Below are 22,863 nucleotides of genomic sequence, written 5' to 3' on the forward strand. Positions count from 1 at the left end.
GATTCCACATCATCCAAACTAATGTCCTTTCTTACTATTGCATTAATTTCCTCTTTAACTAGCAATGCCACCCCGCCTCCTTTTACTTTCTGTCTATCCTTCCTAAATGTTGAATACCCCTGGATGTTAGTTCCCAGCCTTGGTCACCCTGGAGCCATGTCTCTGTGATGCCAATTACATCATACCCGTTAACTGCTATCTGCGCAGTTAATTCGTCCACCTTATTCCGAATATACCTCGCATTGAGGCACAGAGCCTTCAGGCTTGTCTTTCTAACACACTTTGCCCCTTTAGAATTTTGCTGTAATGTGGCCCTTTTTGCTTTTTGCCTTAGGTTTCTCTGCCCTCCACTTTTACTTTTCTTCTTTCTATTTTTTGCTTCTGCCCCCATTCTACTTCCCTCTGTCTCCCTGCATAGGTTCCCATCCCCCTGCTATATTAATTTAACTCCTCCCCAACAGCACTAGCATTGCTTCTCTCCTTTCTGTATCTAAGTTCAGATTCCCATCCCCTGCCAAACTAGTTTAAACCCTCCCCACCAGCAAACAACCAGATGACGATATTGGTCCCAGCCCTGTTGAGGTGCAATCCGTCCGGCTTGTACAGGTCCAACCTCCCCCAGAAGCGGTTCCAATGCCCCAGGAGTCTAAAGCCCTCCCTTCTGAACTATCTCTCCAGCCATGCATTCATATACTCTGTTCTTCTATTTCTGTACTCACTAGCAAATGGCACCGGGAGTTCCAGAAATTCCAGAGATTATTACCTTTGAAGTCATGCTTATTAATTACTCTCCTAGCCCCAGAATCTACCTGCAGGAACTCATCCCTCTTTCTACCCATGTCATTGATACAAATATGGACCACAACCTCTGGCTGTTCACCCTCCCCCCTCAGAATGTCTTGCAGCTGCTCAGTGACATTTTTGACCTTGGCACTAGTGAGGCAATATACCATTTTGGAGTCACGTCTGCAGCTGTAGAAATGCCTGTCTGTTCCCCTAAGTATTGAATTCGCTAACACTGTTGCTTTTCTGACCTTCCTCCTCGCCCCATACAGCTGAGCCACACATGGTGCTGTGGCCTTGGCTCTGGCTATACTTCCCAGAGGAAGCATCATCCTTACCAGTATGAATACCGGTTAGAGAGCAAGATGCACTCAGGGCGCTCCTGCACTACCTGCCTGGTCCTCTTTGTCTGTCTGGCAGTAACCCATTCCCTCTCTGCCTGCCAAATCTTAAGCTGCGGGGTGAATAACTCCTGAAAAGTGTCCACATGGCCCTCAGCCTCGCGGATGCACTGCAGTGATGCCAGCCACTGCTGAGGCTCTGAAATCCGGAGCTCGAGCTCCTTCAGTCGACATTACTTCCTGCACATGTGGTTCTCCAGGAACATGAGGTTGTCTGCAAGCTCTGAAATGTTGCCCTTTATACTCAAGTCCAAGTCATTAACATCTATCAGAAAGAACAGTGGTACCAACACGGTCCTGGGCAACATGACTGCACACTTCCCTTCAGTTGCTGTAAGAGATACCCCACTCCTCCATAGGGTGCGTTGTAACAGTCCTTGCCGATAGACTAAGCACTGGATCAATGAAATGGCATGAACTTGGGGTATTAGCTCCCCACTAAAGATGCCATAAAAAGTTAGGGCTAGTACATTCAGGAGTAAGTGGATTTTTAACAGCATGGTAATTGATAATTAATGCCAAACAAATTCATTGACCCTGAAAAATTAATTTTACAGATGTGGAATCTCATTCCTTCCGAAGTTAATTAGTTTTGGAGATTAAAAAAATATATATTTTTACTTTTGGCAGTAATTATCAATTATCATGTCATTAAAAATCCACTTACTCTTGAATAGTGGACCCTATGGAGGAGCAGGGCATCTCTGACAGCAACGTTCATATTTCCTCATTTAGCTGTGCATGTGCGGATGCCAGAAGTTGCTCTCCAATTTACTCCATTATAATGGTTATCACTGTTAGCCTCACCGTTATTCCTATCGCAAAATCCAGGCCAATGTCTCCAAAAGTTTTCCCACCACCAACGTTAGGCTGATTGGCCTGTAACTGCTGAGTTTATCCCTCTTTTTCTTCTTGAACAGAGGTGTAACATTTGCAGCACTCCAGTCCTCTGACAGCATATCTAAGGAAGATTATAGCCAGGCTCTCTTCAAATTGCACCTTTACTTCCCTCAGCAACCTAGGATGCATCCCATCTGGACCAGGTGACTTTTCTACTTTGAGCACTGCCAACGTTTAAATATTGCCATTTTATCCTATCCAATTTCTCTACCCCTCCTTTACTGTGACAATTAAAGATAAAATGATAGCGTATCTGGATAGAAATAAATCAAAGAAGTTAGCCAATATGGGTTCATTTGCTATGTATTTTTAAGGGTGCGACAAAGGAATTTGATAGGGGTAAGGCAGTGTATGTGGCGTACATGTAAATAATTCCAAAAGCTTTCCACCACTGGGGGTTTTCCTCACCTCATGTCTATTGTAAACTAATTGACAGAGATTAATTACTATGATTAGTCAACAACTCTCCTATTGCTGTATCATGCGATTACCAGGATCATGCAAGGCAAACTGGATGGAACTTGGTCTTTTTATGACTAACAGTTCCTGTGGCAGTTTGTGTAGGGCAGATGGTGAAAAGTATATCCAGATGGAAAGGCTTCTGTTTGGAAAGAGCCCATAACCAAATAAATGCAGGTGGTGGACACTTTGACAGCCTGCAGCAGTGCTGTACAGGTGTTCGATTTTGCCTGCAGATTTTTACTGAGGACAGGGCACAAATCTATGAAAACGTCCTAAGGCATTGCTCTCTAGTTATTCCAAGGTAGCTATGCCTGATGCTTAATGTGCTACGTACAATTTGTGTGCCATCTGACATCATGGCAGTTCTTTCCTGCTCTCACTATTCCTCCTCAGCCAACTGCAACATTAGTAGAGCACTGAATTAAATATAAATTGTAGATAAATTGTTGTAATTTGAAGCTTAAATGTAGCAGATTAAACTTTTAAAATTAAACTGTAATTTCTGGATTTCTGAGGGAGGAATATGTTTGATGAGGAAGACTTAGGAAAATGACAAGTTCAAGTTAAGTACTTATGCCAGCAATAATTACATTAATAATGAAATCTTCAGTACTTTGACCCCGCTTCCTCCCAACATCAGGCAGCTTATGTTAACTTAAACATGTAGTATTCTCCATTCCCATATTACTTCAGACGTTTACTGTAGCATTAACAGTTATTTCCAGACTACAATTCTTTTCAGAAAGTATTTTATATTAAACTCCCACCTACCCAAAGCTTTATTGTATTAGATTATACCCTCTAAACATGTTTCAATTTTTTCTCACCCGAGAGATGAAATTCTAACATTATAATGTTTCATGCTGAGAATTTCTGGTTGAAAATACAGAGCAGCAGAAATACTTTTCGATGAGCAGGTAAATAAGCATGAAATAAATCAAAAAGTAGGAAATTAGTGAGTTATAGCACCATCTTTAAGAACATAAGAATTAGGAGCGGAAATAGGCTGTACGGCTCTTCGAGCCTGCTCTGCCATTCAATAAGATCATGGCTAATCTTCGACCTCAACTCCACTTTCCCATCTGATCCACATATACCTTGATACCGCTAGAGTCCAAAAATAAATCTATCTCAGCCTTGAATATACCCAACGATTCATCATCCACAGCCCTTTGGAGTAGAGAATTGGGAAGATTCATAACCCTCTGAACGAAGAAATTCCTCCTCATCTCAGTCATAAATGGACAATCCCTTATCCTGAGACTGTGCCCCCTAGTTCTAGACTCTCCAGCCAGCGGAAACAGACTCTCAGCATCTACCGTCAATCCCCCTCAAAATCCTACGGGCTGGATTTTCAGCTTTTGTGATCTCAGAGAGTTAATGACGGCGGGGCAGTTCCAGTGCCATCTGGGAAAAGTTTGCACATTCATCTAAAAAGTTCGGCAAATAAAGAGGTTCGATGATCCGGGGCACAAAATCAGACAAGGAAGTTTTTGTGCCCCAGTTGAAAATTGCGATGGTAAAAAAGTTTCGAAATTTGTGCATGTGCAGATGTGTTTAAATTCTTCCGGGCGCAGGCGGTACTTCAGGGCGCGGCAGTTTCCTTCGCGCAGGCATAGGTGACCCAGCCCACTTTCAACACAGTGGGAGAGATGGTGCAGCAAGGGGGAAGGCAGCGTGCTCGGCGATTCTCCCCAGCAGCTGTTGAGGCCTTAGTGCAGGCCACTGAGAGGAGGTGGCCTGCAAGCCATCGAGTTGGGGAAAGGAGGCCCGTGCCCAGCATCTTTCGGAGAATTTGGAGGGAGATTGCCCAGGAGGTCTCAGCGGCAGACACGGTGGCCAAAACTGGCGCACAATGCCGCAAGTAGTTCAATGACTTCACGAGAGTCGTCAGAGTGAGTACCCTTCACATTTTTATGTAGGCCTCCCATGCTTGCAAGATCACTGTCTCACACAATGTTGTCTTTGAAGGAGCTGTCCCTTCACAATGTGTTACAATCCATGATGTGGGTTGTTGAATCCAGCAGAAAGCTAGAGGCTCACTTCTCCAGCCATTCCCTCTGCATTCAGGATGCATGTACGCTCTTGTCCCCTAATCATTGTCAAGCCTCCTCGCAGTCCATTCCCACTGTTGATATGTGTTTTCCAAACATCACCCTGAGCTGCTATGCTACCAGCCTCCTACCTCCTCCCACTCTTTGAAAAACCTCAGTCAACAGCCACACAGATTGAACTGAACACATTTGCACATCTACACAGTGGCAGCTATTGAAGTATGCAAGGCACATGTGGCACAACAAGAGGTGGACCTTTACTAAACCCTTCTTCTTGCTCTTATTTCAGGCCAAGCTCTCCTATAATAGAAGGGAGCAACATCAAAAGGAGGTGTACGGCCGGAGCTGCTGGAGTTCACTGAGGTGGAGCAGTGAGTGTCAGCTCTCATGGGCACCCCAGATCGCACAGTGGCCAGGGGCGATGCCGAGCCCCCTTCAGGTAGTGAGGGTATGTGAATGGAACTTGCGACTGATGTGACTTCCTTGACCCCTAATATGATGTGGCGTAGTCCCTTTACATATACATGTTAAATGCCACCTTCCTGTTATCACCCTGCCCCCTCTCCGGCTGCTAACCACATGTCTGTTGTTTTCTGCTTACAGATGATCAGCCAGAAATGTACCAGCCTTCCCGTGAGCCATCTACATCTCGCCACGGGGGAGATTATGAGGGAGGGGATGAGAGTCTGCTGCCTGAGCGTCAGAGCCCACCAGTCATACCATCGGGGGACACATCGGGGGACGAAGGCGACTTCCATGGTTTTTTGTGGACTGTGAGGCCCCTGCCCCTGATGGCCTACAGCAATGCCGAGTAGGTGGGGAAGTTCGGAGGCCAGCTCCCCAGAGGGTGAATCAGCATGGAAGCTGAAGAACATGTAGACGTGGACCTGAACTTGATGGCAATGTCCAGGGAGAACACGGAGATGCACTACGAGCTCATGGGTGCATTGGGTATGATCCCCCAGAACATAGACAAACTTATTGTGAGTGTTGCGGAGGCCACCTCACGCATTGTCCGTGCATATGAGGACTCCACCGAGGCCATCCTTGCCCACTCACAGAGGCAGGTGACCTCCAGCAGTGACAGTGGCGTTCCAGAATGTGTGGCACGTGCCATGGGTGAGACTAGAGGGCGGGGCAGTAAGTTTTTGCACCACTGCAAAACATGAACCAAATTTGCCAACTGGGCGGTAAAAGCCTAAAAACACCCTTTGGGTGGTAACACAGGTGCAAGTTTCAATGAGATCCCCTGCCATTCTTCTGAACTCCAGAGAGTATAGGCCCAATCGACTCAATATGTTTATGATTCTTGCTTTCAAAATGTACTTATTGAAATATTATGTAATATATTTCTATTTCTAGAAAGGACAGTCAGAATTGGCAGGCCACAACATGCGTACTTAGCTAATGAGTACAGACACATTCTTTTAACCTTTCTTATTATCTTGGTAACAAATTAAAATCAAAAATATGAATACTATTTGAGCATTATTACAGAAAATGCAATCTACCAATAAAAAAATCACTATCCAAAAGACCTAACTTACTGGCCTCTCCAATACCACGGGAAGAGATGGCAAAAACTCAGGTTTCTCTTTCGAAATAGGCAGGCTGGCAATTTTCATCAGAAATTCTCTGCTGTATGTAATCCTCTCTGCATCTGGAATGTAAAGTGAATTGGTAAACAAAATGACACATTTCATTAATACAAAAAAATTGTAACTTAGATAGACTATTGAGCCATCTACTCACTCGGGTTTTGGGTATAGTCGAGAGCAGTGCTAAAACTGCACACAAATGTTACTGCACCATGTTTGCTCCCAGCTGTTACTGTTGCCTTAACAAACATTTTTGGTTAAGCACCTGCAGAATGATCACAGCTAAACTACTGGGACTGCTTTCTTCACAGGGCTTTTTTTCTAGTGGGGATGGGATTGATAGTTTGGCTCTTGAATCTTCAGAATACAAGATGTTATATAAGGGTGGGAAATTACATCTGGGTTTAAAAAAGAAAAATTCTATTGCTACTGCATTACCATCCAATTCTTAGATTTATGATTTTTGCTGCACTAATAAAATTCATATTCAATTTCAGCCTGGCACTTGGAATGCCAATCTTTCCAAATCCTGCAGGAATATCCCTCAAATGTATCACTAATTTTTTAATTAGTAAAAACTCAACTTTTCACCCCAAAATACCAATACAATCTGTTCAGAACTCGGTTAGAGTTTTTTTAAATTAATCTTGCATTTTTACAAGTATTTGCTAAAACTGAAGGGAAGGGAGAGGAAAGATTGCCATTTTCAGTCTTTAAACAGATGAAGGTATATTTTATAATCACTAACAGCATTTTTGTTGTTGAATTAAATACAAGCAAATAAAAATATTAGACAAGAAGCTCCAGCCTAGTTCAAGTGAGAGCTCTATTGTGATATCTAAATGAAGCTGTGATAACATCATTTTGACATGTATGCAATTTCTCAATGTTTATGTGTGGACATCCAGGGTCACAACGCTTGAAATTGTAGCAAACAGGGAGGAGGATAGCAGCAGACTTCAGGAGGACATAGACAGACTATTGAAATAGGCAGTCACATGGCAGATAAAACGATATATACAGCAGCCATCTCAAAGCGCTGGAGAAGTACCACCACCGCTGCCTCCGCAAGATCCTGCAAATCCACTGGGAGGATAGACGCACCAACATCAGTGTTCTCGCTCAGGCCAACATCCCCATCATTGAAGCACTGACCACACTCGACCAGCACCGTTGGGCGGGTCACATCATTCGCATGCCTGACACGAGACTCCCGAAGCAAGCATTTTACTCGGAGCTCCTACACGGCAAGCAAGCCCTAAGTGGGCAGAGGAAACGTTTGAAGGACATCTTCAAAGCCTCCTTGATAAAATGCAACATCCCCAGTGGCACCTGGGAATCCCTGGCCCAAGACCACCCAAAGTGGAGGAAGAGCGAAGGCACTGAGCATCTTGAGTCTCGTCGCCGAGAGCATGCAGAAATCAAGCGCAGACAGCAGAAGGAGAGTGTGGCAAACCAGGCTCTCCACCCACCCTTTCCTTCAACCACTGTCTGCCCCACCTGTGACAGAGACTTGCATTGGACTGTACAGCCACCTGAGAACTCACTTTTAGAGTGGAAGCAAGTCTTCCTCGATTTTGAGGGACTGCCTATGATGATGAAAACTTGAAGCAGAAAAATGTAAAGTGATGCATTTTGGAAGGAAAATGAGGAGGGGCAATATAAATTAAATGGTACACATTTCAAGGGGGTGCAGGAACAGAGACCTGGAGGTTCACATACATAAATGTTTGACAGTGGACCTTAGCTTTATAAATAGAGGCATAGAGTACAAAAGCAAGGAAGTTATGGTAAACTATAGATCATAGGTTATGCCCAATTATGAGCACCACACTTTAGGAAGGATGTAAACGCCATGTAGAGGGTGAAGATGAGATTTACTAGGATGGTATTAGGGCTGAAGAACTTCGGTTATGTGGAGAGACTGGAGAAGCTGGGATTGTTCTCGCCAGAGCAGAGAATCAGGGGAGATTTGAAAGAGGTGTACAAAGTTATGAAGTAGATGGGCAGAAACTGTTTCCACCGACAGTAGGGTCGATAACCAGAGGACATAGATTTAAGATAATTGGCAAAAGACCAGGAAGGAGATGAGGAGAATTTTTTTTACATGGCAAGTTGTTATGATCTGGAATGCACTGCCTAAAAGGGTGCTGGACGCAAATTCCATTGTAACTTTCAAAAGGGAATTGGATATGTACTTCAAAAGGAGAGATTTGCAGGGATATGGAGAAAGGGCAGGGGAGTGGAAATAATTAGACAGCCATTCAAAAAGCCGGCACAGACATAATGGGCCGAATAGCCTCCCTCTGTGCTGTATGATTCGATGATTGTACTCTGGACTAATCTTTATACATAAGTTCATTTAAAGAGCCCAGTAATAAGATTCAATTTTGAGACTGTTTTTGCATTATTTTTCTCATTATGTTGTCACTTAAGTTTTCAGGAGCCTTTTTGTCAATTGTTCTGATGCTGCCTTCTCACACCTCCCACACCCCGCATCTCCCTCAAACCTCACATTAAAGATTTGCCTTAGGAATCCTCCTGTGCTTTTAGAGGAAGAAGGCTATAGGAGAGAGGTCATGCAGAGGCTGACTCTGTCCTCTTGGCATTTTCCCTCCTTTTATTGCACAATTGGTCGTTATGTCTTCAGTTGCCTATGCTCCACTCCCTTCCTAAACCTCTATCTTTTTGCCTCTCGATCTCCTTGTCCTCCTTTAATACCCTCTTTAAAACTCACCTCTTTGACTAACCAACACTCTGAATATGGTTTGGTTTGGCATCCATTTTTTCCCCTTGTGCCTCTGCGAAGCACTTTGAGACGTTTTCTATGTTAAAGGTGCTTTATAATTTATTGTCTTTGACTCAGGGTAACTTCTGGGTGAACAAGGCTGTCCTCTGGAGACAGGGATTATGCTAGTTTTGCAGAATCCCACGACACTACTAAGCACAGATAAGATGATATGCTAGGATCAGCTGAGAACATTCTGCGATACAGCTAGCAAATGTTTCAAGGATTGTTGCATTGTGCATGCTTTCTTCCCAATTTTACTTTGCAAAGGGGCACCATCATGGAGGTCCTGGAGGAAGAAGGCCCCCACATGCATCCATGGAATCATGAAGAGGCTGCAAAGCAGAACCCGATGTCAGCTGTGAGAACATTTGGAAATTCCTAATTTTATCTTACATTAGACTACTGGATTGACAGTGATGTCCATATCTTCCCATGCCCTACACACACAAGCCTCAACTTACATATAGTGCTTTAAAACTTTCAAGCAACTCACAAATATCACATTCACACCACCTGATGAAACATGCTTGGTAACTTTTGCAAGAACACATCTGCACACAGAATGTCAAACTTACCAGCATAAGTACCTAGTGTTTCCTTCCATTGTGATTCCCTTTGGTGGCAGTCCTCTTAAACTAATCTTGTATGTTGTCCAAGTAATACCTCAGTGAGAGGAGTATTGTGTCCGTAAGAGCCTCTTGGGATACAGGTGGCCTTCATTTCCTAGCAGCTGAGTCCAGAGATCAACCTGTTGCATATTGCAACAGATGCATAGGCAGATTGGGTCTGTTTGGCTTCTAGTATCTGTGCTGGCATTGGAGAGGACTGGTCCAAGGGTCTAGATGTGTAGGTGTTCCGAGAGACTGTGCCCATTCCAGCCACGCCCTCCTAATGGGCATTGTCTGACTATAGTGTGTCAGTATACCGAATGGCACCAATGAGATCAGTGAAACCATGCCCTATAGCCCCCAAGCCCATTGAAGCTGGAAGAAATGGCCATTGCATTCTGGTAACAGTTTGAACATCTATGGAAAAAGCTCCCATTTCCCTTAGGGCCTTTGACATGGAGGTTTTGCTGTAGATATCTGAATTACCACATGCTCCCATGGTGAATTATACTATCGAAAAACAGTGCAGTTGCTAGCAGACTCCTCCACCTGATCTACCATCTACTGTTTAGTGCTTGCATCAATGCTTGATGTTCAAAAAAACATCCTGCTTTTACAAACGCATCCCATGAGGGACAGAGCTCCAGGCTAAGCAGCTAAAGCAGGATGTATGCTGGCCCTCCAGACAGAAGATCCCTCTTTCTCATCCACCACTACCACCTGCTGTACTGTGTCTCATTCAGTGTACTACACTTAAGCTCATCCTCTAAATTCCTCAGGTTGAATGCTTCTGAGCTGGTGCATGGAGGGGAGAGAGTGATGTGTGTAATGTCAAATGCTGACATGACCATGTAGTGGAACCTGGCATACCCTTCTGTGACATGCCGAGAGAAAAAGAGAAAAACAAGTCAGGTTACAATAGTATCCTGCTGGGCAAGCTTCACATGTAACCTTGAGTAGGGACGATAATGTAAAATGATCAAGTGAATGCTTTTCTGGGAATTAGTGAATTAGAGAATAGAATAAGTTATTACTAACCCTGAGCTGACGGCAAACCTATTTTTCCATTTCCAGCACTTTCTATGGCTTGTCTTCCCAGATTTTAAGAGCTTCTTCCTTATATGGGGTTAGAGATCTAAAGTTAGGGGATTTTCCTCATATGTGTTTTCTCACAACTTTTATGAGATATCCTCTCCTGCAAGCAGAGTAAAAGAAGTGAGAAATTCCAATTACCAAATTGACATGTAGTAATACTTAAATGTCAGCATGCAGCCCATTGTGACTTAATGAGATACATACAACATACAGCTGCATTAGATGGGAGAATTATTTTGGGCGCGTGTAAAAACTTGCGTGAAGTCACACTTCTAGGTGAAATGTGAGGATGTAAGGACACTTTACAGCATCATGGGCATTCATGGTAAGGCTTGAGGCAGTGTGATGGGTAGGTGATAGCAAATGCCATACATGCTTGGTACACTGCATTGATAGAATGTCATGGCGGGCGCTCCTGGTCAGGCTGTTAAACTTTGTTTGGCACTGCCTCAAGGAGTTTGGTGTGAGGGAGTGGCATTCATACTGTTGACTACCTCCATCACACCAAATTCACTGCCAAGAAAGGAACCTCTCCTCAGTCTCAATTCCTCCAGAAGAATCTATGGGGGCAAAATTGAGTGCCTTTGTGCCTCCTGGGGGTGCTAACGGCATTACGACCGGGCGTGGTGCTGACATCCGACACCTGCCATGTTTGGTGGGAGTTTTGCGGCGGTGCTACAGCGTCACACCCCAATCGCCTGAAGATTATGATGTCAATGCTGTGCTCATCGCCTCAGACCCGAAATTGACTTCCGCCCCCTGCAGAAGCACCGAGCGAAAACATCGGCAGCTGCAGGAGGCATGCATCGGGTGGCCAGCTGCTTTGGGGACATTGATTAAAGGCGAGGTGGCCGAGGTAAGTGTTAAAAAAAACCTTACCTTTTTTTCGCGGGATCCTGCCCGCAATCGATCAGCCTGGCCCTCTGCTTGAGTGCCGAGCTGATTGTGTGGGATCGCAGCTGCCTTGGTGGTCCAGGTAGGTATTTTTTATATTGCAGAGCATGCAACGATGGCCCTTCCCTTTAAGGGAGGGAAGGAGCCTTTGAATGCGGGAGCACTGCACGGTCAATGCTGCTGAAGTCTCCGCCGCTCCTGCTGCAGATTGCGCTCTAAGAAGGAAGTGGTGCACTTGATTTAGTGCTCCACTTCCTTTTCTTGGAGCGCAAATGGCAAATTTTTCAAAAGTTTGAAATCCTGGCTAACTTTTCAAACTTTTTAAAATTAGCGCCCCATGTAGGGTGTGTAATGTCCTTACACACTACTATAAATTCACACGAGGCACATTTTGCAGACAAGGTCACTCTGTGGCCTGAACCTTTATTCACAGGACCAAGAAGTGATGACCCTGCATGGGACCTCCCTTTATATATCTGGATGACCAGGTGAGGCGTGTCTCCCATAAGTTCATCCCCTGTGGTCAAGGTATGCATTTCTTAGGTGTATACAGTATGCAGTTATGAAGGTTACAGTTACATGAAGGTTACATACATGACAGGGTGATAGTGAACTTCTCCCCCTATATATTCCTATCAGGGAAACAAGAGGTTCTAGAACAAGAACATAAGAATTAGGAGCAGGAGTAGGGCATTTGACCCCTCGATCCTGTTCTGCCATTTAATAAGATCATGGCTGATCTGATCATGGACTCAGCTCCACCTCCCTGTCCGCTCCCCCAAAACCCTTTACTCCCTTATCATTCAAAAATCTGTCGATCTCAGCCTTAAATATATTCAATGACCCAGCCTCCACAATTCTCTGGGGCAGAGAATTCCACAGATTTACAACCCTGAGAAGAAATTCTTCTTCATCTCAGTTTTAAATGGGCGGCCCCTTATTCTGAAAATGTGCCTCCTAGTTTTAGTTTTCCGTAGGAGTGGAAATATCCTCTCTGCATCCACCTTGTCGAGCCCCCTCATTATCTTATATGTTTCGAGAAGATCACCTCTCATTCTTCTGAACTCAAATGAATATAGGCCCAACCTACTCAATGTATCTTCATAAGTCAACTCCCTCATCTCCAAAATCAACCTAGTGAACCTTCTCTAAATAGCCTCCAATGCAAGTATATCCTTCCTTAAACACAGAGACCAAAACTGTACGCAGTACTCTAGGTGTGGCCTCACCAATATCCTGTACAGTTGTAGCAGTACTTCTCTGCTTTTATACTCTATCCCCCTTACTATAAAGGCCAATATTCTATTTGCCTTCCTGATTACTTGCTGTTCCTGCATATTAACTTTTTGTGTTTCATGCACAAGGAACCTCAGGTCCCTCTGTACTGCAGCACTTTGCAATTTTTCTCCATTTAAATTACAATTTGCTTTTCTATTTTTTCTGCCGAAGTGGATAACCTCACATTTTCCCACATTGTACTCCATCTGCCAAATTTTTGCTCACTCATTTAGCCTGTATCTATCCCTTTGCAGATTTCTTGTGTCCTCCTCACAATTTGCTCTCCCACCCATCTTTGTATCATTAGCAAACTTGGCTACATTATACTCGGACCCTATTTAAAAAAAAAATCAAGAGATTAGTACCCTATAAGCGATTGCAGGGCTTTTAATTCTACAACAGAATATGATTTTTCACTCACCAATGAGCTAACTCCCAATCATAGGCATTTTCTTTGGCTGAAGCTTGGCCACAATATTATTATTAGACTGGAAACTCACGTAGGATCCGTGCAGTATGGTGAGATCTGTGCATTGCCTATCATCGATCAAACTTGAACAAAACATCTATGCTCTTGTGCTTCAAGGATCTCAAATACTTATTTCCCCATAGCTGTTCTAGTATTTGGTTGATAATAACAAAATAGCAAAGTATATAATTTTCAAGATAACTAAATAGATGATAGTTACATTTTTCTGCCTCAACAGAAAAATAACTCAAATTCAGATTAATTCTGTTTTCTCTGATTGAAATGCTAGTTCCACTAACTAAAGAGGAGAAAATCTGGATTTTACTGTATGGCTATACTATTGGCACTACTGAACCATATAAATGCTTAGAGAGTAAACATCAAAGTCAAAAAAATGCATTCCTTATTTTGTTTAATATATGTTTATGATTCTTGAGATTGTTTTGAACTTTTCATTAATATGGCCTTTGTTCCACCATGAACTGACTCCTTCAAGACTCTTCATGCTCTTGACACTGAACTCAAAGCAAACCCATAGGAAGCTGGAAACGTATTGCTCTCTACGAATTCAAATTGTCAAAAAAAGACCACGACTTAGAAATCCGAGTCAGGGTGCCTGCTGCACGTGCTTGTTCACATGATCCCAGGGACACATGAAATTGGTGCAAGGACTTTATTGCATGATTCAGATGTGCAGTAATCTGCTATTCACTGGCTACATGCATGTTTGGGGGACAGAAAATCAATCATCTCTGACATCACCTAAAGGCAGCCAACACCTCTTCAAGCACTCTGGCTGCAGACAACAGGGAAACTTTGGAAATTAAAAACATTGTCTTGAAGCAGTCCAGACAGGACATTCAGGTTCTCTGATGCCATGTTGGAGGCCCTGATCCAGGTGGTACACTGGAGGGGAGAGATCCTGGTCCACTCCAGGGGGCAGATAATCCTACAGACAGTATCTCCGCCGCCAATAGGAAAAGGTCGCTGAAAAGGTCAATGCCACAAATTTAGCTCCCAGGATCTGACTGAAATGCTGAAAGAAGTTCAATGACCCACCAGGATTATCAAGGTAAATATACTGCTGTCTTACTCTCTGCTCATACCTTCATCACCTCAAGCCTCACTACTTGCAATACTGCCCCTCTCTTTCTTTCCTTCACTTTTCAACAATCACAGCACCACATATCATTCGATCCCCTTCTCCTTTCTCCTCATACTCACACACACTCACCACTCTTGCAATCCTCACTTCCCCACACCTCACATCTTGCACAGAGCATACTAGCTTTTCCATCCATGACAGGCACATTCTCTAACCACCTTACAAGGAGTAACACACTCCCTTCTTTCTTGCAGGAGAAGGTTGCATATTAGGCTGTCAATAGAGGAGATCAAATTCTCATGCTCATCCCCTCCCCTGTTGAAGAAAATGTACTGGCCATCACGGGCAAGAAGAGAGTGATGGCCACTCTAGAAGGGATGTTGTGCAGGATTTCTTCACACCCTTAATTTATTTTTCCCTTCTATATCAACCTATACAATCTGCATGTTAAACTGCAGATGCTTTCACTTCTGCTCTCCTTTCATAATAAAAGTTAATCCTTGTCTCTCTATTTCATTTCATGTGCTGATAATGTGGAAACACCTCTGCCACTTCAGGAACAGCAGGCCAGCCATCTTGAAGATGCACTGTCTGACCCTAGCAAGCATCATTTCAGAGACTGACACCACATGTACTTTGGAGGCTAGGCTAGAGGAGGGATCGTCAAATGGTGAAACACAGGGCATAAGTGTGTAGGAGCCAGGTCAAGGGGATAGAACACCACATCGGCAGCTCACCGGAGGGTGAGATCATATACTGGCTCTGCTGCAGAGGGCCAAGACTACCAAAGAAGTCTAATGGGCATGTGAGATGTGAACTGTGAGATGCACTGGGAAGCCTGGCAGCGAGCTTGCACGCAATGGCTCAGAGCAGAGAGGTACAGCTCCAACTTGCATCAGGGTTTCACTCAGAGCTTGTAGACTATTCTGTCCAATATGGAAGAAGTGACCAGCCCCATGAATACAACAGTGGAACGTGACAATGACGCCCACCATGATGGAGCCTATGGTGAACTTCAATGGCAGTTCACACTGCTTCCTTGGAAGCTCAGATGGCTGTCATCTTGACTCTGGGGGCCAGTGTTGGCAGGTGCTTCCACAGCATCATATCACTCCTGCACACTGTTCTTGCGCAGAGCTGTGGGAGTGTTGAGGCTCAGTCCCAGGAGATTGGCCTTAGCTCCATGGGAGAGGCATCCACTGTCATCTCTCTGGAGAATATCATGCTTGCCATCTACTCTGCCAGTGCCCCGTTAGTGTCATATAGCCATCTGGGCCAGATATCCCAGGCAGAAGTCCAAGATGGCGCAATCTGCAGCTGGGCCCTCAAAGCCCAGAGATGCTCGAGATTGCCCACCGCAGCCATCCAACATCAGTCTTCCAAGCTGGAGCCACTGGGGTAACATTTCACGTTAGAACTAAAACAGGTATATGTAATGTCTGTAAGCTTGTAATGCTTGTAGCTCCACACTGGGGATGTGGACGGATTGTGTACTGCAGCTGCATAGTTGATCATTAAACAACAGGCAGCTTTCTGGAGAGTTCCGAGAGAACAGCCTGCACATTAGGAAGCTGTGTGTGCTATGCTCTGTGAAGATATCACATTTGGCGACCGAGGATGAGATTTTTTGGATGTTTAAAGCTTAAATTTTGTTGGTGAAGGATTCAGCCAGCTGACAGAAGACTTTGGAAGTTTCTGTCTTTGAAAAAAGCTACAAAAATCCGAGGTTAAAAGAAACAGCACACAGTGTGAACAGCTAGAGTTTAAAATGGCAGGTGTAATCGGATATTTGGGTGAATATAGACATGACCGGGAACGTTTTAAAGTGTATGTGGATCGGCTAGAAATGTATTTCACTCCAAATAACATAATCGAAGTTCCAGACAATGCAGTCCAGAACCAGGCTGTGTTGGAACGTAAGAAAGCGATTTTCTTATCAGTGGCAGGTCCAGCATTATACGAAACCCTTGTAAATCTGCTTGTGCCTGACGAGCCAAAGGATACAACGCTTAAAGAGATTTTAACGAAGCTGGAGCAGCACTATAACCCCAAACGGTTAGAAATTGCTGAAAGCTATCGTTTCAGGATTCGGAATCAAAAGGCTGATGAAAGTATCAGTGATTATATCATAGCATTAAAAAAGCTATCGATGTAATTTTGGAAACTTTCAAAACTGAGCATTACGGGATAGTTTTGTTTGTGGGGTGAAAGATTATGCGATCAGAAGGAAGTTATTGATGACGGATGACTTTACTTTTGAGGTTGCTTGTCAGACAGCGAGGTCGATGATCATGGCTGAACAATATTCCCGAGAATTAAATAATAATCACGGTCATCAGTCAACTAAGGTAAATCACCTGCAGGTTCAAAGTAAAAGAAGGCCATGGCCGAAAGTCTCAGAAACTGGAAATTCTACCAGAGCGTCGAAGTCGTGCTATAGATGCCTGGGACAACACATTGCTCAAAGTTGTCCATACGTGAAGGCAGAGTGTTTCTTCTGCAGAAAGACTGGGCATTTTGCAAAGGCATGCCGACTGAAGGGTAAACCAGTTTCAAAGCTGAGTCTAAATCCAAAGAAACTTCATAGCATGGAAGAACAACAACAGGACGAGGAGATGTTAGAATTACATGTCATCAGGAGCACGAGGTTAACAGACATCGATTCGGAAAGCATCAAAATCCACGTAGATGTTTCGGGTTTCTAGGAAGAAATTGGTTGAGCTCACTGAAGCTGGATTGGAGTAAGATTATCTCTGTGGGAGCTAGATTTTCATCCACGGATGAGGTTATCAAGCAGTATCCGAAGGTGATCTGCGAAATGGGCAGTCCGATCCAAGGCTTCAAGGCGAGTGTCAGGGTACAGAAGGACGCTAAGTCGGTTTACTACAAGCCACCGTATGCACTCAAGGAGAAAGTTGAGCAAGAACTCAAAAGACTAGAGACTGAGAACATTATTTGTAAGATAGATCGATGTAATTGGGCTACACCCATTGTTGTGTACCCAAGTCTGATGGTAAGGAAAGACTGTGTGGTGATTATAAAGTAACCGTAAACCAGGTTCTAGAGGATAATGTCCCCAATACATTGCCGAATATAGAATATTTGTTCACAACACTGACAGGTGGTCAGATCTTCTCAAAACTGGATCTTACGAATGCCTACTTACAGCTTGAACTAGATGAGGAGTCCAAGTCATGTTTGACTATAAATACTCATCTAGGCCTATATCAATTTAATATGCTACCGTTTGGAGTGTCTTCTGCCCCTGCCATATTCCAAGCGGTGATGAACCAGATTTTGCAAGGTATTGAAGGGGTAAGTATGTTATTTGGATGACATACTAATTTCAACACCAAATAGGCAAATTCATAATAACATTTTGAATGAAGTCCTCAAACGGCTAGAGAAGCACAGAGTTAGAGTGTCTGCTCGTAAGTGTGAGTTATTTAAAAACTCAGTGGAGTACTTAGGGCATAGTCTGTAGAAGAGACACAATTAAGACAAAAAGGGAATCACGATAAAGAGAGAGTAAAAGAGAGAAGAGTGAAATTAAACCAGAAGGTGAGAGTGAAGAACCATCACCATAAATGGTTAAAGTGGTTACCCGGAAGAGTGGTGAAGATATGTGGTCCTCGCACATATTTGGTAAAGATGTTTGATATGGACAGGTTAGGTTTGTCCATATTGATCATATTTTACCTACAGACATGGAAGGAGTTGAAGGTGGGAATGATTCAATTATTTCTGACTTTTCAGATAGTTTTGATATACCAGTAGAAAATCCTAAATCCAATGTACTGGAAACAAATCCAGTAGAGAATCAGAATGGAAGTCTGAGTCCGAGTCAGGGAAACAAAGAGCCTGAAGTTAGAGTGAGTTCAAATGAAAATCAAGGAAATTCCATGGAGGAAAATGTTCCTCAGGATGAGCCTCAAATGAGTGTGAAATCAACACCATGTTTGGAAGGTTCTGTTCGAGAGCGAAGGTATCCTCTTCGAAACAGAAAACAAGTGGTAAAGTTAAATTTGTAAATATGTATAAAAATGAAAGTTATTTATGATGTTTGTTATGATGGCTTTTTCATTAAGGAGGGAGAAGTGTAATGTCTGTAAGCTTGTAATGCTTGTAGCGCTACACTGTGGATGTGGACGTATTGTGTACTGCAGCTGCATAGTTAATCATTAAACAACAGGCAGCTTTCCGGAGAGTTCCGAGAGAGCAGCCTGCATGTTAGGAAGCTGCGTGTGCTGTGCTCTGTGAAGATATCACAGTATAGAAGCACAGATAACAAGCACTAAGGATGATGCTTAATTATTTCTGTTAACTATTATGAACAGATGATATGGAGTTTTGGATATATTTGTTTCCTGTCTGCATTTGGTGTTCATGTGTATATTTGTAAAGAAGTAAAGGTAAGACTGGAGTGAAGGAAAGCAATTCAATGGTGATAGTAAGGATAGGAAGGAAGGTTGGTGTATTGGGGATGGAAGGAATGGTTCACATGAGCTGCTCTCAGAGCTCAGGCATCTATGGGTACTGGTGGTCGAGGATGCTCCTGCTACTGCCCTTCCTCCTCTTCATGCTGCTCCTTCTCTTCCTACACTTCTTGCTATCCAGGTGGTGGTAAAGGCTAGTCCTTCATGATACGAAAGGTATGCAACAGATCAGCACAAATCTAGATGCGTGCTCAGAGCTGTACTGCAAAGTTCCTCCCTGTTATGTATGGAGAAAGAATCAGACTGAACAGTGTGAGCTCAAAGTAAAGTGTGACCTTAGTCTTTTATTGCAGGTCCCCAGAGTGCCTCTCCAACCTGTGAGGCCTCCTTAAGTACCTGTACTCCCAAGGGATTATGGGATCCCTTGGGACTCCAGGAGATGAGCCCTCTGGTGGCTGTACAGAGTACATACAAGTTTCATACATAACAACACTCCCCACCCAAAGTCAATAGTGTAACTATTTACAATGTGAGTCGATCTGGGGCCCTTCGTGCCCTGGTTGATCATCTCGGCGTGAAAGCTGGTGTTGGTGAATCAATTGTTGGGCCCTCGCTGGGCTGCTGTGCAGCTGGCCTTGCTGGGCTGGCTGGTGTGGTGGTTCCTGTGGGCTGCTGTGGATGATGGGTTCTGCTTCATGGCCAACCGTGGTGCCGGTTGCCACTGGTGTGTATGTTGGGGGGTCAAAGAAGGTAGGGTCCAAAGTGGGTTGCTCAGAATAGTCCATGAATCTGAGTGTGATTTGGTCCAACTGTTTCCGGTGTATGAGTCCATTTGAAAGTTTGACCAAAAACACCCTGCTCCCCTCTTTGGCCACGAGAGTGCCGGGAAGCCACTTGAGACCTTGTCCATAATTCAATACAAATACAGAATCATTGATTTCAATCTCGCGCGGCACATTTGCGCTTTCATGGTATGTGCTTTATTGAAGCCGCCTGCTCTCTACCTGTTCATGTAGATCAGGGTGAACTAACGAGAGTCTAGTGTTAAATGCTCTTTCGGCAGGTGGGATCCCAGTGAGCGAGTGGGGTCTCGTGCAGTAGCTAAGCAGGACTCGGGATAGGCGAGTCTGCAGTGAGCCTTCCGTTACCCTCTTCAAGCCCTGCTTGATGCTTTGCATTGCTCTCTCTGCCTGACCATTGGACGCTGGTTTAAACGGGGCAGATGTGACATGACTGATCCCGTTACGGGTCATGAATTCTTTGAACTCAACACTGGTAAAATATAGCCAGTTGTCGCTCACCAGGACATCGGGTAGGCCGTGTGTGGCAAACATGGCCCGCAGGCTTTCAGTAGTGGCAGCGGACATGCTAGCCGACATTATATTACATTTAATCCATTTGGTGTACGCATCTACAACCCCAAGGAACATTTTACCCAAGAACGGGCCTGCAGAGTCGACATGTACCCCGGACTACGGTTTGGAGGGCCAAGACCATAAACTTAGCGGCGCCTCCCTGGGTACATTGCTTAACTGCGAGCATATGTTACATCTGTGCACGCAGGACTCTAAGTTCGAATCGATACCGGACCATCACACGTGGGATCTGGCTATCGCTTTCATCATTATGATGCCTGGGTGGGTACTGTGGAGGTCACTGATGAATGTGTCTCAGCCCTTCTTGGGAACCACTACTCGATTGCCCCACAGAAGGCAGTCTGCCTGTATAAACATTTCATCTTTGCGCCGCTGGAATGGTTTTATCTCTTCCTGCACTTCCACAGGGACACTGGACCAGCTCCCATGAAGCACACAGTTTTTGACTAGGGACATTACGGGGTCCTGGCTCGTCCAGGTTTTGATCTGCCGGGCAGTGACGGGTGATTGCTCACTCTCAAATGCTTCCATAACCATGGCTAAATCAGCGGGCTGCTCCATTTCCACCCCCATGGTGGGCAATGGCAGCCTACTGAGAGCATCGGCGCAGTTTTCTGTGCCTGGCCTGTGGTGGATGACGTAGTTGTATGCCGACAACATGAGCGCCCATCTCTGGATGCAGGCCGATGCATTGGTATTTATCCTTTTACTCTCGGAAAACAGGGATATGATTGGCTTATGGTCAATTTCCAATTCGAATCTTGGCCCAAACAAATATTGATGCATTTTCTTTACCCCAGACACATGCTAGCGCTTCTTTTTCAATCATGCTGTAGGCTCTCTCAGCCTTAGACAGACTCCTGGATGCGTAAGTAACGGTTGCAGTTTCCCAAAATCATTAGCTTGTTGCAATACCCACCCGACGCTATATGACGACGCATTACATGGATCATACAACACAAGCAATTTGTTTGAGCATAACAATTTTCTAGCTTTTGCAAAGGCATTTTCTTGGCTTTTGCCCCATGCCCATTCGTCCCCTTTATGCAGTAAAACATGCAGTGGGTCCTAACAGTCTGCTGAGACCTGTTAAGAAGTTACCAAAGTAGTTCAGGAGTCCCAGAAACGACCACGGCTCCGTCACATTCTGTGGCCTCGGTGCGTTCTCGATTGCCTCCGTCTTCGAATCGGTAGGCCTGATACCATCCGCTGCAATCCTCCTCCACAAGAACTCCACTTAAGGCGCCAGGAAAACGCATTTCGAGCGTTTTAACCTGAGCCTCACGTGGTTGAGTCGACTAAGAACCTGCTCCACGTTCTGCAGATTCTCGACTGTGTCCCAACCTGTGACCAAGATGTCATCCTGGAAGACCACGGTGTATGGGACCGACTTCAGTAAGCTTTCCATGTTTCTCTGGAAGATCGTCGCTGCTAATCAAATTTTAAACGGGCATCTGTTATAAATGAAAAGACCTTTGTGCGTGTTGATGCAGGTGAGGCCCTTCGATGATTCCTCCAGTTCCTGCGTCATGAAGGTTGAAGTCAAATCCAGCTTCGTGAATGTCTTTCCTCCCGCCAGCGTTGCAAAGAGGTCGTCGGCCTTTGGTAGTGGGTATTGGTCCTGTAGGGAGAAATGCTTGATAGTTACTTTGTAATCGCCACAGATTCTGATGGTGCCGTCTCCCTTGAGGACTGGGACAATAGGGCTGACCCACTTGTTGAACTCGATCAGTGAAATAATGCCCTCTCTTTGCAGCCGGTCTACCTCGATCTCTACCCTTTCTCTCATCATATTCTCGCCTTGTGATGGATGGGTCGTGCCCCTGGAATTAGGTGGATCTGCACTTTTGCTCCTTGGAATTTCCCGATGCCTGGTTCGAACAGTGAAGGGAAATTGTTTAAGACCTGGGCACATGAAGTGTCATCAGCGGGCGATAGCGCTCGGATGTCGTCCCAGTTCCAGCGTATCTTTTCCAGCCAGCTCCTGCCGAGCAGCGTGGGGTCATCGCCCGGTATCACCCAAAGAGGTAGCTTGTGCACCGCTCCATCGTAGGAGACCTTTACGGTAGCACTGCCGATTATGGGAATCAGTTCTTTTGTATAAGTTCTTAGTTTCATGCGAACTGGAGTTAAGACTGGCCTTGAGGCCTTGTTGCACCACAATCTTTCGAAAGTCTTTTTGCCCATGATGGACTGACTCGCGTCCCTGTCCAGCTCCATTGACACCGGGAGTACATTTAGTTCAACATTCAGCATTATCGGGGGACACTTTGTGGTGAATGTGTGCACCCCATGTAACTCTGCCTCCTTGATCTGAGGCTCTGGTTCGTCGTGATCCTCTATGGATCTGTCCTCCTCTGCAACATGGTGGTTTGCAGGATTAACAGCTCGCCTGCACATACATTGGAGGTGTCCCATTGTTCCACTGCCCTTGCAAATGTACCATGAATGGAAACAATGATCACCCCCGCAGCGCCAACAAGGTGTTGATGGCCTTGCATTCAACACCCTTGATGGTGGACTCTGAGACATCTGCGGACGTGCAGCTGCAGGCATGTGTGACCTGCCCTGTACATTGCAAATTGAAAACAACATCACTTTGTTCACAGTAAT

General features: G+C 44.7%; 1 protein-coding gene across 2 annotated transcripts in view; it reads right to left on the reverse strand.

Annotated features, from left to right (window-relative positions):
- gra (granulito) overlaps positions 1-22,863 on the reverse strand; it is a 164,446-nt gene that overhangs the window by 15,215 nt on the left and 126,368 nt on the right. For both annotated transcript variants that reach the window (XM_070876262.1, XM_070876253.1), the window contains exon 5: positions 6,148-6,260. In XM_070876262.1, the coding sequence (XP_070732363.1) occupies positions 6,148-6,260 (113 nt within the window). The remainder of the gene's footprint in view (positions 1-6,147; positions 6,261-22,863) is intronic.

The sequence above is a fragment of the Pristiophorus japonicus genome, chromosome 1, assembly GCF_044704955.1.
Source record: "Pristiophorus japonicus isolate sPriJap1 chromosome 1, sPriJap1.hap1, whole genome shotgun sequence".
Lineage (NCBI taxonomy): Eukaryota > Metazoa > Chordata > Chondrichthyes > Pristiophoridae > Pristiophorus > Pristiophorus japonicus.